The 12,554-nt window shown below is 42.2% G+C and overlaps 2 protein-coding genes across 7 annotated transcripts in view; one reads left to right on the top strand and one right to left on the bottom strand.

The window, feature by feature from the left end:
* lrrk2 (leucine-rich repeat kinase 2) overlaps positions 1-2,246 on the bottom strand; it is a 33,077-nt gene extending 30,831 nt beyond the window's left edge. For all 5 annotated transcript variants that reach the window (XM_072670386.1, XM_072670394.1, XM_072670419.1 and 2 more), the window contains exons 1-4: positions 1,781-2,246; positions 1,475-1,557; positions 1,278-1,387; positions 719-807 (exon numbers count right to left, since the gene is read on the bottom strand). In XM_072670386.1, the coding sequence (XP_072526487.1) occupies positions 719-807; positions 1,278-1,387; positions 1,475-1,557; positions 1,781-1,919 (421 nt within the window). In that variant the 5' untranslated portion in view covers positions 1,920-2,246. The remainder of the gene's footprint in view (positions 1-718; positions 808-1,277; positions 1,388-1,474; positions 1,558-1,780) is intronic.
* Positions 2,136-11,871, top strand: slc2a13b (solute carrier family 2 member 13b). Of its 2 annotated transcripts, XM_072670437.1 has the most exons (11): positions 2,136-2,347; positions 3,849-4,319; positions 4,856-5,015; positions 5,219-5,424; positions 5,597-5,705; positions 7,232-7,395; positions 7,494-7,614; positions 7,717-7,842; positions 7,993-8,111; positions 8,222-8,374; positions 9,381-11,871. In XM_072670437.1, the coding sequence occupies exons 2-11, from the start codon at positions 3,878-3,880 to the stop codon at positions 9,593-9,595; spliced, it is 1,815 nt and encodes a 604-aa protein (XP_072526538.1). In that variant the 5' UTR covers positions 2,136-2,347; positions 3,849-3,877; the 3' UTR covers positions 9,596-11,871. The 2 variants fall into 2 exon arrangements, with proteins under 2 accessions (XP_072526538.1, XP_072526531.1); XM_072670430.1 differs by lacking the exon at positions 2,136-2,347 and having other exon boundaries at positions 3,643-4,319.
* The last annotated feature ends 683 nt before the right edge of the window (positions 11,872-12,554 follow it).

The following is a 12,554-nucleotide window of genomic DNA, read 5'->3' as shown; positions in this document are numbered from 1 at the left end:
CAACAACAAATAGCAGAATCCCTCCAGCTGCTATATAGAACCATGAGGTTTTCCATCATAGAGAAAAACCATTTAACCAAATAAAGAACCATTTACCAAAAAAGGTCCCACATTAGTCATGGATTCATTGTGGTTGTATTTTTGATTATGGAAACTTAATGACCCTCATGCTCCACACAGTCATCGTTAGAATAAAACCCTGCCTGCCATCACACAATCATTTGTTCTGGTTGTAACATTCAGACTGTGAAAAAGTGCAGAACATTAAAAGCATGAGGAAATACTGATGTACAGTAATCTAGCCTTCGTGTGTGTGTGTGTGTGTGTGTGTGAGTGAGTGCTGTAGCAGGCAAGCAGCTGAAGCTGATTAAGTAGGGCAGTGGTACAGCAATCTAGGTGCAGCCCGACACAGACCCAGACTGAATGACGAGCACGCCACATAGCTGTCCACTCCTGAACAGCAGTAATAACAGCATACCTCTCTTGAGTGCCATAAACCGCCATAAATACAGTTTATGACTTTTAACATCTATAACATATAAGGACTTCATACAGGCTAAGATGATCTGACTCAACCCAACTCATCTGAGTCAACCACTCCTTCATGTTTATGATACTTTTCATTATCCATAACTGTGATCTGTGGAATGTAAAAACAAAATGTGGTGTTTGATTAATGTGAATGTTCAGTAAAACATGCTGACAAGAGCAGACTTACCTGACTTCAGCAGCAAGGCTAGAGCCCGCAGCCCTACCATCACCACTTTACAGTCTTCATGATGCATGGACAGCACCTTCAGAATTTGCCTGAATTTGCAAACACCCACGCATGCACACAGACACCACACACATTCACAAACATATTAGGAGGATATCACTAACATGACATTAATGTTCTTCACCTTAACTTATTTTCTGACCTGAAAACCTGAGTCAGTAAATGGGCTGAGGTCAGGTGAGATGTGGCTACTTTCACTTTCAGTCCTTCCCAGCTCCTAGTATACACTCTTAAAAGATTCCTGGCTTGGATATACAGTTCTAAGGACAAGTGTACACTGGTACAAAACCTTCACATGATATGGAGGGTCTTTAAACCTCAAACAGGATCTTCACACTCTAAAAAATGTCATTCTTTAAAGAATCATCTACCAAAAGCTTTTCAGGGTACCAAAGATGGTTCATTCTGCAGCATCACTGCAAATTGACACTTTGAATAACTTTATGTTTAGAAGTATTGTCGATATCACCGCACTGCAAAGAAGCAGTCCCATGCTTACTGGTGGACTCCTAAAAGTTCCCAGCCTTTGCCAGCTCCCAGTGGCCTGACCAGCTTGTCTAGAGTAGCAGGACAGATCTCCATCAGACGGCACAGTAGAGACCATCCCACCTGAGTTGGCAGAGGCAAGGGTTCAGTAACAAGACTACTGGTTTGTAGCACATTTCTTTAAAAATACAGTGCAGAAGAAACACTTACCTGCTGAACTTTGCTGTTGTTGTAAGTTGACAACACCAGCATCAGTGGCTCGTGGACATTTTTGTCTTCAAACAGCTCTGCAGCTTTAACACCAGAAGGGAGAGAGAGGCTTTCATCTCCAAAAATATCCCCCCAAGCGACAGAAGCTCATTCAAATATAGCTCGGTCTGTGCACACTGACCACAGCCTTCAGCACCAAATACTTAGAAAGGCAAACACTCCAATGGATCACACTACACAAACCACACACATATATCCCCAGGCCTTCAAATCACTCCATGTTCACCTTGGTCATAAAGGTCTTACCATATTCGTCCATGTGTGCGAGAAACAGCAGGTCCTGCATGATCTGAAGCATGTTGCCCAGCTGCTTCCCCTCCTCTAGGTTTTTTAGCCTCACTAACAGCTTCTTCACCTTTTGCTCCAGGTCCTCCTTGTTTACCATGGTGCTGGGTACCGTACTGTACCTCAACTGGCACTAAACACATGTGCAAAATCCTTCCACTGGCACATTAAAGAGAGTGTAAATCCACCACCACAGCGCAGCATAGCCTGCTTCCCCAGACACGCGTGGGAACTTCACTAAGCGCCTCTAACGCCACCACTGGTCTGTAAATCTGTAAAACACCGGGAACATGTTCAGTTCCCCTTCTGCTCCACGTCGTGTGAGGAAAGGCTTCCCGTTTCTTTAGGAGTCTCCCCACAGCTATTCCTCCTCAGGCAGGACTGAGTGCAGTGAGCGACCTGTGAGTCATATGACTGGAGCAACTTTCAAACAGGAAGCTTCAACAACACACCGCCGAAGAAGGGGGGACTGCACGGCACCGATTACGCCTCCAAGACGAAGACTTTGAGGAGATTTTTGGAAAAAAGGTGAGCTTGTTTTTGAAGAAAAGATTAACTGTAATTAGCTCCAGTTTTGTCGTTTATATTATTACATTAAATGGTGTCGGTTAGGTGGTTCCGGGCAGGCTTCGCTGCATACAGAAACGAGGCAGAGAGGCTCTGTGCTTTATTTTGATTTTATTTTTTTCAGGAAAATAATGTAACCTTTTTCAAAGATAACATAATCATTTTAATATTTGATTGAATATTTAAAACATCCTGTGCACATACATTTACGTCTCTAGTGAGCCAGCGACTGGTCACTTAAATTTTACAATGTCGCTTTTAATTATATTATTATAATGTGTTGTGCTCTTAACTGTTCGGTCTTGGAATATTATTCGTATTTGTAATTTTTTATTTCAAAAAATATTTGGCGTATCACATATTTCCTAAGCTGTGCAGTAGACCTGCGTCTACGTCAATCCACGCCCATTCACCGACGTCATATGCATGGCCCCGCCCCCACCGTGTGGCGCTGTTGGTTAACCCGACTGCAGAAGCAAGTTGTGTTTATACATGCGACTCCACGTTTTGTTGTCTATTGTGTTTAGAGCTGTGTGAGTGATTCGTGTGTGTCGTCCGTGTTTTGCAAATGTTATTTCTGTATTCTAGCTATATACCAATATTTATTCTTCGCCCCGCCCACATAGTGTGATGTTGATCTTAAATAGCTGTGTGTAAGTGTGTGCGTGTCTCACTACAAAACTAAGTGTCGATTATGATTAGTATGTATTAGAACAATATAGCATTAAGTTAAATCACATTTCCTAAAGCTAGTGCAGTAGATGTGCCTTCATGCCAATACACGCCCATTCAGCGCCGTCAGACTCATTGCCCCGCCCCCATGGTTTTGCTCTGCAGGAATATCCCCAGGACAGGGCGCCAGTCCGTGCTTTGTGTATTTTGTGAATGTATGCCATATGCCAGTACGTGCGTTTTGCATTTATCATTAAAGTTTTTTAAAGTCTTATATTTTTTGTACAATAGATCCGCTTCCACGTCAATGCACGCTACTCGTTCGGCTACGTCTTACTTCTTGCCCCGCCCCCTTGGGGTCGTGTCTGGTGGAAGTGTGCGTGGTTCATACTTTGTATATTTTATTTCTGTATACTATTCACCAATGTTTAAGGTTTAAATGTTAGTTATAATATATTTAAATTAATTGAAAATATTACAGTTAGTCACAGTTGTGAGTACCGTAGATCTGCCTCACGTCACTCTCATGGCCACGCCCACACGATGTGTCGCTGTTGTTTGACAAACCTGTAGGAGAGTTTTGTGCACGTGATTTCGCGTTTCGTTGTTTATGTTTTGTACACTGCATCTCTTTCTGTATGCAGATAGTTTTGTGAGTTTTAATGATATTTTTTTAATAATCCGTGCACCACTATGAGATTTAGACGTCGCCACAGAACTGTCTCGTTGACTTGACTCAAATGTGTGCACGGTTATGTTACATGCATGTCTCCCCTGCTCTGTGATTCAGACGAGAATGGTGGTTTGGAGCTGCGAAGCATGCACACGGCGATGAGCGATGAGGGGAAAGTGGAGGGCGAGCGCAGTCTGACCACGGCTCCGTCCATCAACACCCGACCTTCTAACTCTGCTTCTGCTGATAGCCACGATGGCTCTGCAAGGTTCGTCTACCTCCTGGCCTTCTTCTCGGCGCTGGGAGGCTTCCTTTTCGGCTACGACACCGGGGTGGTGTCTGGGGCCATGCTGCTGCTCAAGAAGGAGATGAACCTGAGCTCGCTGTGGCAGGAGCTGCTGGTGTCCAGCACGGTGGGGGCCGCGGCGCTCGCGGCGCTGGCTGGTGGCGTCCTGAACGGAGCTCTGGGGCGCAGGCTGTGCATTCTGCTGGCCAGTTTCATCTTCTCAGCCGGGGGTGTGGTTTTAAGCGTATCGCCCAATAAAGAGGTCCTCCTTGTCGGACGACTTATCGTTGGTCTTGGGATAGGTGAGTTCTCTGTAAATGGAAACAATGCATTAGTGTCCAAAAGTATGTAGACACATGCTGAGGCGTCTGCTGTAGACTCTTATTAATAGGAAATCTGCCCTCAGCCTTTACTTTTCTGAGAGGACTTTGCACTAGATGTTGGATCACTGCTGTCAGGATTTGATTGCATTCAGCCACAGCACCACTGCTCAGGCAGTGTTAGATGGTTAGTTTTGGGTCAAGAATGACATCTTCAGCTCTTTCCTTTATGTTGCGGAGAACGCAGCTCCACTTCTACAAAGCTGACCCCCAAAGCTACCCCTCTAGCCCTCTCTTGGCATTTGGCACGATGACCATAGGTTGCCCCGTTGCATTCGTCCCTTTCATTTGACAGTTCAAGAGTGTGAACGTGTGTATCAGTAATGGGTGCAGCTTAATAAAGCAGCTTATTACCAGTTAGAAGGGGTGTGTGAATACTTTTGAACACAGAGTTTAATGTATTATTAATGTATTAGTATTCAAAGATTTTAAAAGTATGGGCTGTTGTATTCCTACAGGTATAGCCTCCATGACAGTGCCTGTGTACATTGCAGAGGTCTCTCCTCCTCACCTCAGGGGTCAGCTGGTAACCATAAACACCCTCTTTATCACCGGCGGTCAGTTCATAGCCAGTGTGATAGACGGAGCCTTCAGTTACATGAGCCATGGGGGATGGAGGTATGTACATAAAGAGGAAAATGCATACGTTGCTTCATGAAAACATTGCAGATGGTTTATCTGCTGAGATTTGAAGAAAGATGGAAATACTATATGTTTGTTAAGAGAATCTCAGTGAGGTGAATGAAAGCACATTTCACATAGACAGGGTGGGAGATGAGTGAGATATGTAAGGAAACAATTTCCCCACACTTGTTTCATAGGTATATTATGGGGTTGTCATCAGTCCCTGCTGTGCTGCAGTTTGTGGGCTTCCTCTTCTTGCCTGAGAGTCCTCGCTGGCTCCTGCAGAAGGGGCGATCTCAGCAGGCCCGCAAGGTGCTCACACACATCAGGGCCACGGAGAACGTGGACGAGGAGTACAACAGCATCAGGAGCACAGTTGAGGAAGAGGAAAAAGAGTCTGGAGGTAAGCCACTGCTGTTTGGCAAGGTTTTGGGTTTGAACTGGAACTTAGGAGGTGATGAAAATCCTAGGTGTCTGGTCATGCAAAGCTAGGAACTCTTGCAAATGTATATGTTTTTGGACACTATGTACAGATCACTTTAATAATGCTCTAGATTTTACTGACTGTTTGTCAGGGGGACCAGTCCTGTGGCGTATCCTGACCTGTGCCCCTGCCCGGAGGGCCCTCATCGTGGGCTGTGGCCTTCAGATGTTCCAGCAGCTTTCAGGGATTAACACCGTAATGTAAGATGTTTATTGACTGCACACACTGCTCATGTGGGCAGGCAGCCTACAGAAGACAAAAGCTGTTCTCTGTTACCTGTTGCAAGTCAACCCAAAATTGATACTTATTATATTGTTCTAAAGACGGGCCTGACCGTATTCGTTGTTTAAAAATGAATCACATTGTGTACACTGTGGATAAGCAAATATGTTCACATGGGTTAAACATACTTTGCTTTATTTGCTTACCTACTTTTTTTCTTTCAGAAATAGGCTTCTAGGCAGATGTCTAGCTAAATGTGCCCTTCACAGATACATGATGCATTCAAAATCATTCAACACCCCTTGCTAATAATGTTGATTTGCAAAGTTTACAAACTTTCAGCTGTTTGCAATAAACCAATCAGATGCAATTCTGATGGTGGCCAGTTTTGATGCACTGTGTAGTGTGTGGTTTGGGACACAGCCCTGCTAAACTAAAGCATCAGACAGAAAAAATTAAAGCAAAGGCATGTGGGCCGGCCTGCACTGAGACTCACCTGCGATGAAGTGCGCAAATGCGGACAGCATGATATTGGTGGAACGAGCGGGCCGGGTTGATACTACCATTTGTGGGCAGGAGTGAACCTGTTCCTGTGCAGGAAATGACTGCACAGGTGCTCTTTGGAACCTGCTCAGGTGCTCTCTGCCCACTTTTTTGGTGTGCACCACAGTTGAAAGGCAGGAACTTACTCTAAAGAACCGCACTAACAGAGCTGAGATTCCTCAGGAACGCTACCAGACGCTGGTGTCTGGCTGTGCATCACTTTTGCAGCAGGTCATAACAGCACTGGTCATCTACTAAGCACTGTTAGTAAGGCTGCAGTGGTCATTAGTGTGTGTTTTTATATGTCAGCTTTGATTTGATTTAAACAAACCATGGTGCCATTGCGCTGTTAGTGCGGTTCGTTAGAATAAGTGTGAAAGCTGCCTTTTAAACTCTAGAGTGCACCAAACAAGTGGGATGAGAGGGCCTGAGCAGGTGGGTCTCAGTTAGTTTCTAAACGAACTGTGGTGCAACAAACTCTGGTAGTTTCCTTGAACCAGCCGAGCACACAAACGAGCATCATCATTTTAGTCACAAGTTTATGGAGATCAAAGTCCATCGGCCTCACTGCATTATGCTAACTTGTTCAGTGAAGTCCCCTGTATTGGTTCAGTGCATTACATAAAAAGTGGAAAGTTACATATTAGACGCATATCAGACACTCATTCATCTAAAACTGGCCTTTTTATTGAAATGTGAACTTCACTAATCCTCGAAACCTGAATTTTTTACCTGTGTTTAATCAAATAGCTTCCTAATTGAACCCATCATATTTAAATGACAAGCAGACCATACTGTGGTTTTACCTGTTTTTGCCCAGTGTTAGCATTAGCTGTTTCCCATTTATTTCCTTCCTTCTTAAGAAGTTAAGTTGTTTAATGGAATATTTTATTGTAAGGTATAATTCATACATTAATTCATTTTGATGTTTGTGTGATCTAATTATGAAAATGTTTCTTAGGTACTACAGTGCCACCATTCTGCAGATGGCGGGAGTGCGGGATGATAAGATGGCCATCTGGCTGGCTGCTGCCACAGCGTTCACCAACTTCCTGTTCACGCTGGTGGGAGTTTGGCTAGTGGAGCGTGTGGGCCGCAGAAAGCTGACCTTGGGCAGCGTCATTGGTAGTGACACAGCCTCATTCACATGCATAGCTTTATTTATGACTATTGATGATTCTCTACTATCTAGTATTTATATATGTATATGCTGCATTCCTCAGGCACTGGTATCAGTCTGTCTGTTCTGGCAATTGGATTTCTGCTCTCTGCTCAGGCCTCTCCTCCAGTGATCTCTCACCTTGGTGACCCCACTACTCTCAAGTCAAACTGCTCACACTATGGGTAAGTGTGATACTGAGTTTTACGTTCTTGTCTTTATTTGTTTTTAGTGTTTTCTTCTGGTTAGTTTTCCAGGACATTAGCTTTAATAATGCACATTTTCAGGTATTGTGAATATTGTATGCTGGATCCAGACTGTGGCTTCTGTTACCGTGAGAACGGTTCAACCATACTGAGCTCCTCCTGTGATCCTGCTGACCCAGCCAACACAGAAGAAGCAGCAAGTGGCAGGTATCAGTTGTTTATTTTTTTCTCCAGTGTTTTTCTCCAGTATTTTTTAATTTAGAAAGCAGTGGTTTCAGTTGTTTTCCATTTTGCATGTTGCTTTTGTTGCAGACTTGCACAGCTATGTTGATAAGCCATAAATTGTGCTTTGTTCAGGTGCTCCAATGCTACTCAAGGAAACACAGGTGCATTATGGGCCTATAACTACTGCCCAACCCCCTATTCATGGATAGTAATGTTGGGTCTCATTCTTTACCTGGCCTTCTTTGCTCCAGGTGAGAAAGGAAAAAGAATATGTAATGATTGTTTCCAAAGGCATTAATTATAAATGTTGACTGACATTTCATGTACTTAATCTGGTGTGTTTATATGTGTATGCCGGAAGGGATGGGGCCTATGCCATGGACCGTAAACTCTGAGATCTACCCACTGTGGGCTCGGAGCACCGGTAATGCTTGCTCTGCTGGAGTCAACTGGATCTGCAACGTCCTCGTATCGCTGACGTTTCTCCATGTGGCCCAGTACCTCACATACTATGGTAAGAATCTACAGTGATGGTATTTGACTAGATCTTGCAGCAATTTTACCTTCAAAAACATTTTAATGCTCTGACTTAAGGTGAATAAGGTGAATAGCATCTCTGTAATTGCCACTTCAGACTCTGAACACTACTACCCTAATAACTTTGGTGAAGCTGCAGAAGACCTCTTGCGAGAACTGCATAGCACTGTATAACCCAAGTCATATTTGTGTAAAATCCTGTAATATTGCTGTACATTTTCAGTCCACATTCTTTCATTTCCAAGGTTGTGTTGGACTTAAAGCATGATTTGCATTTACAGCAGTGGTGTAAAAGTAAATTATGCTCCCAACTGTAGGGGAAGCCCAGTAGCAAAAATAAAGCTACTTGAAAAAATGTATGCGCTCATGCTGCTTAAAGTAACAGGTCTGCAAAAAAATGTTCAAATTTGGTTCTTTAGTTTTGTGTATTAAGTTTCTATGGTTGCCTGACATGAATCCTTGAACAGCTGTGGGATTCTGGTTGTTTATGTTTCCTACATTTAGCCACATGGTGAAGTTATGTTATGTCCTGTAGTTGTGGGTGGGCTGAGAAGGTTCTGAGCATTTAGTATTTACACAAAAGATTGAGATGGCTGTTGAATATTAGTGTTTGATAACACATAGCCCCAAATTAATGTAAGAACTAAAGACAACAAACATGGCTGAACGAGTATGCCGAGTTATGTAGGAATTTTTTATAAATTATTTTTTTTGCCAAGCACTAGTGCTTTTTTGTAAGCACTACGACATGTGTAATCACAAAGGGTTGCACAAGTTTAGCACAGGACCCTGAATGTTCAATTGCTAATATACGACAATTTTGGAGAGAAATTCCAAACATGGAAACTATTGGCACTTTTCTTCACCAAAATAGTAGTAAAGTATTACTGATATGGTAAAAGATAAGTGCTGTGATCCACTGCTTTTCAGGGAGGCCTGTCATGTGGATGAAACTAACTGTTGTGCACATTTGCTTTCTCTAGGTGCATTCTTCCTGTACTCAGGCCTGGCACTGCTGGGCTTCTTTTTTGTGCTGGGTTGTCTTCCTGAGACCAAGGGCCTTATGCTGGAGGACATAGAGACTCTGTTCAGCAGGAGGCTCTGCACCTGTGGTGTCTTTGGTGGCCAAAACGTGCATTACATAAGGGTGAAAGGCGGCAACCGTCTCTCCGATGAAGACATCTCTGATGGAGATTAGGCCCTAGACCTCTTTTTCCTATTCCTTTACTGTCACTTAATGAAATGCATGTTTTCTTAAACACGTCTCTGGTTTCTCAATCACCTTGGTGGGAGGGTCTCCATAGCATTCCAGGGAATCAGCGTTCTAGTTGACAAAGAAATGGAGACAAACGTATTCTCAACATTTTAACAGTCACATGCCTGTCATATAACTGACCATCTGTGTTCCATCTGTGAGGTTCAGGTATGATATGCCTTTTTTGCACATAAAGTAAACAGTTCATTGGTTTATTGTTTTCCACTTAGTTTTCCACAAAATGAAAGCAGGTGGATTCAGAAGCGTTCTCCACCAAGATACTGACCAGCAGAGCGAATTTCAAACTCATCTCAATCATTCTGATAAGTACAGAGATGTAAATGTGCACTCTGGAATGTGGGTCTATTTTGATTGTGTTCACACCGCTGAACTGTTGGGGTCCTGAAGTGGACTATTTTGTAAAGGTTATTGGGCAGCATTCCCATAACAGCATTCTTTATATAGTTAAGATCTTCACTCTTAAAAATGACACTAAAAAGACTTTGTTGGAGCAATGCCTTTTGGCTCCCTAAAAAACCCATCCAACAGGTTCTTTGACCTCTACCATAGCAGAACCACTTTGGGTTCCATTAGGGACAGTTTCTGTAAAGGAGAGATGAGTGTGAAGAACCTTTATATTGACTTTTAAATGTTTCTTCACACATATGATCAAAAATATTAGGACACTTGTTCACCTGCTCATTTATTATTTCTTCTAAAATTAAGGTAAAAAAAAACGTTTATCCTGCTTTTGTTGGAGTAAGTGTCTCTACTGTCAAGGGAGGGCTTTCCACTGGATTTTTGAGTATTTCTGTGAGGATTTTATTGCACTCAATGACGATAGCGTTACATGTGGTCAGGATGTTGGATGATCACCTCCCCACCCCACTCCCCAACTCCCCAGCTCATCCCAAATGTGTTGCATAGTGCACCATCCTTCCAGAAAACACAGTTCTGATGCTCCACAGCCCAGTGCTGGGGGATTTATACCCCACTTGCCCACACTTGGTATTTTTTTCATGGTGCCAATATGTTCTTGTTTATCTGCTCCAGAGAGTCCTAGTCTATTGGCAATACCTCCCTACAGGCACCGGACAAGCAGTGTTTGTGTGCATTTGCACATCTGTGTCAGCAATGGGTGCTTAGTTGCTGAATGCACTTATTAGAAGGGATGTCCACAAACATTTAGACATGTAGTCTAAATGTACTTCTCTTTACAAAAATGGTTCTTAATCAAAGCTTGGCATAACTTAGAGAACCCTTTTTAGCACCTGTATTATTAAAAGTGTTTCCAATAGCATGGTTTATATAAAGTTTTTGAAAGAGACATCTATTAGAGGTTCCCCTTCGTGGCACCACACATAGTTTTTCCCTTTATTTAGCCCTTTTGGCTTCTTAATTTCAGAAGGTGAGCATATGACGTGGGGGAATATTTTACTTTTAATGGTATGTTTTATTTTAATGGTATGGTTTTCCACTTACCACAATTTGGCTGTCTCAAATGTTTTGGCCTCATTTGGATCTGGGTAAAGTTGCGTTATGGGACACTGGAACAAGAAGAATGATTCGCTGTATCTGTATCAGTAAATATTCCAAATTATTCTTAGTATTTTTACTAATACTAATCATTATTAGTGTTTTCACTGTTGCACAATAAATTAGTATTCATGCAAAAAAACCAGTCTAAAACAATGTTTAAAGTAAAAAAACATACCACATTACAAGTACAGATTCATGTAGCGTTTTATGCTTGTGTGTTTTACTACTGAAGCTACAGTAATGGTACAGTTTTTTCTGGGCGAGGTTCATTATCATGGGAGCAAATTGTTTTTCAAGGACAGTGCTTTCAAAACGTTCTTTTAAGGTTGAGGAACTGAAGTCTTATTTTATTGAAGTTTAGATGGTTTTATATGATTTATTTAAACACAAATTTCTACTTTTTTAGCCTTATGTTTAAATGAAATTGTCAGTCTTAGCTTTCTCTGTTTATAAACAAAGGTTTTACAATGAATTTATCACAATTAAAATGGTTTGGGATTGAATTAAGACCTGGTGCTTATTTTGGAATATTGGATATTGCTTAGCCTATAGCAGGTTGTCAGTCTGCTCAGCAACAAGTTAGATACAAAATAGTAACTTTGTTCAGACACAAATGCATTAATGAATGTATATTTGGTAAATATTTTTATTGTGAGAAATTAAAGTGAATAATTAAATGACTTGCATATGTGTCATCCTTCCCACTTTCCACTGAACAGGCCTTGTTGAAATCTGTTGAGCCATTGAGTCTTTTCTCATGCTAAGTGACCTCTCTGACCTCAATAGTGCTGACCTAAGACGGACAACACCAATCCTTCATTATAAAACCTTTAATTGACTATAATACAGATACAGACATTTCCTCACCACGTGTATTAAAGTGCATGTCCAGAGCCTATACATGCGCTTCTAATCGCCTGCTGTTTTTTTTGCACACTCAGTCTACAGTCTCTGTTGGATCACACAGGGAGAGATACCCCTCACTATACTGTAGCTCGGACTGTCTATAAATGTAACCCGAGAGCTGGTAATTGGACACTGTCATCTGGAAGGAGGTCAAGAAGGCCTCATGGTGAGCTATTTCCCTTCACTGCCAGCACTGCTGTCCGTGTAAAGAGCTATTGAAGCTGGTCAATTGTAATATGTCAAGCAAAAGCACTGTAATGCTAAACATGTTAGTGTAGTTATGGTCAAAGCAGAAACACAGGAAACTTCCACTCCAACTATCATGCCTACAAGGATTGTAATATATATATTGTCCGCTTTGCAGAATTCGCCATATGTGATCCCTGTTAATTTCATGGGGAAAAGTTTGCAGTCCTGGTTTACTTCACATAAAAGCATGTAGTGGACATGGACAGGC

The sequence above is a fragment of the Salminus brasiliensis genome, chromosome 2 (assembly GCF_030463535.1).
Source record: "Salminus brasiliensis chromosome 2, fSalBra1.hap2, whole genome shotgun sequence".
NCBI lineage: Eukaryota > Metazoa > Chordata > Actinopteri > Characiformes > Bryconidae > Salminus > Salminus brasiliensis.
This window is presented reverse-complemented; position numbering and strand designations above follow the sequence as displayed.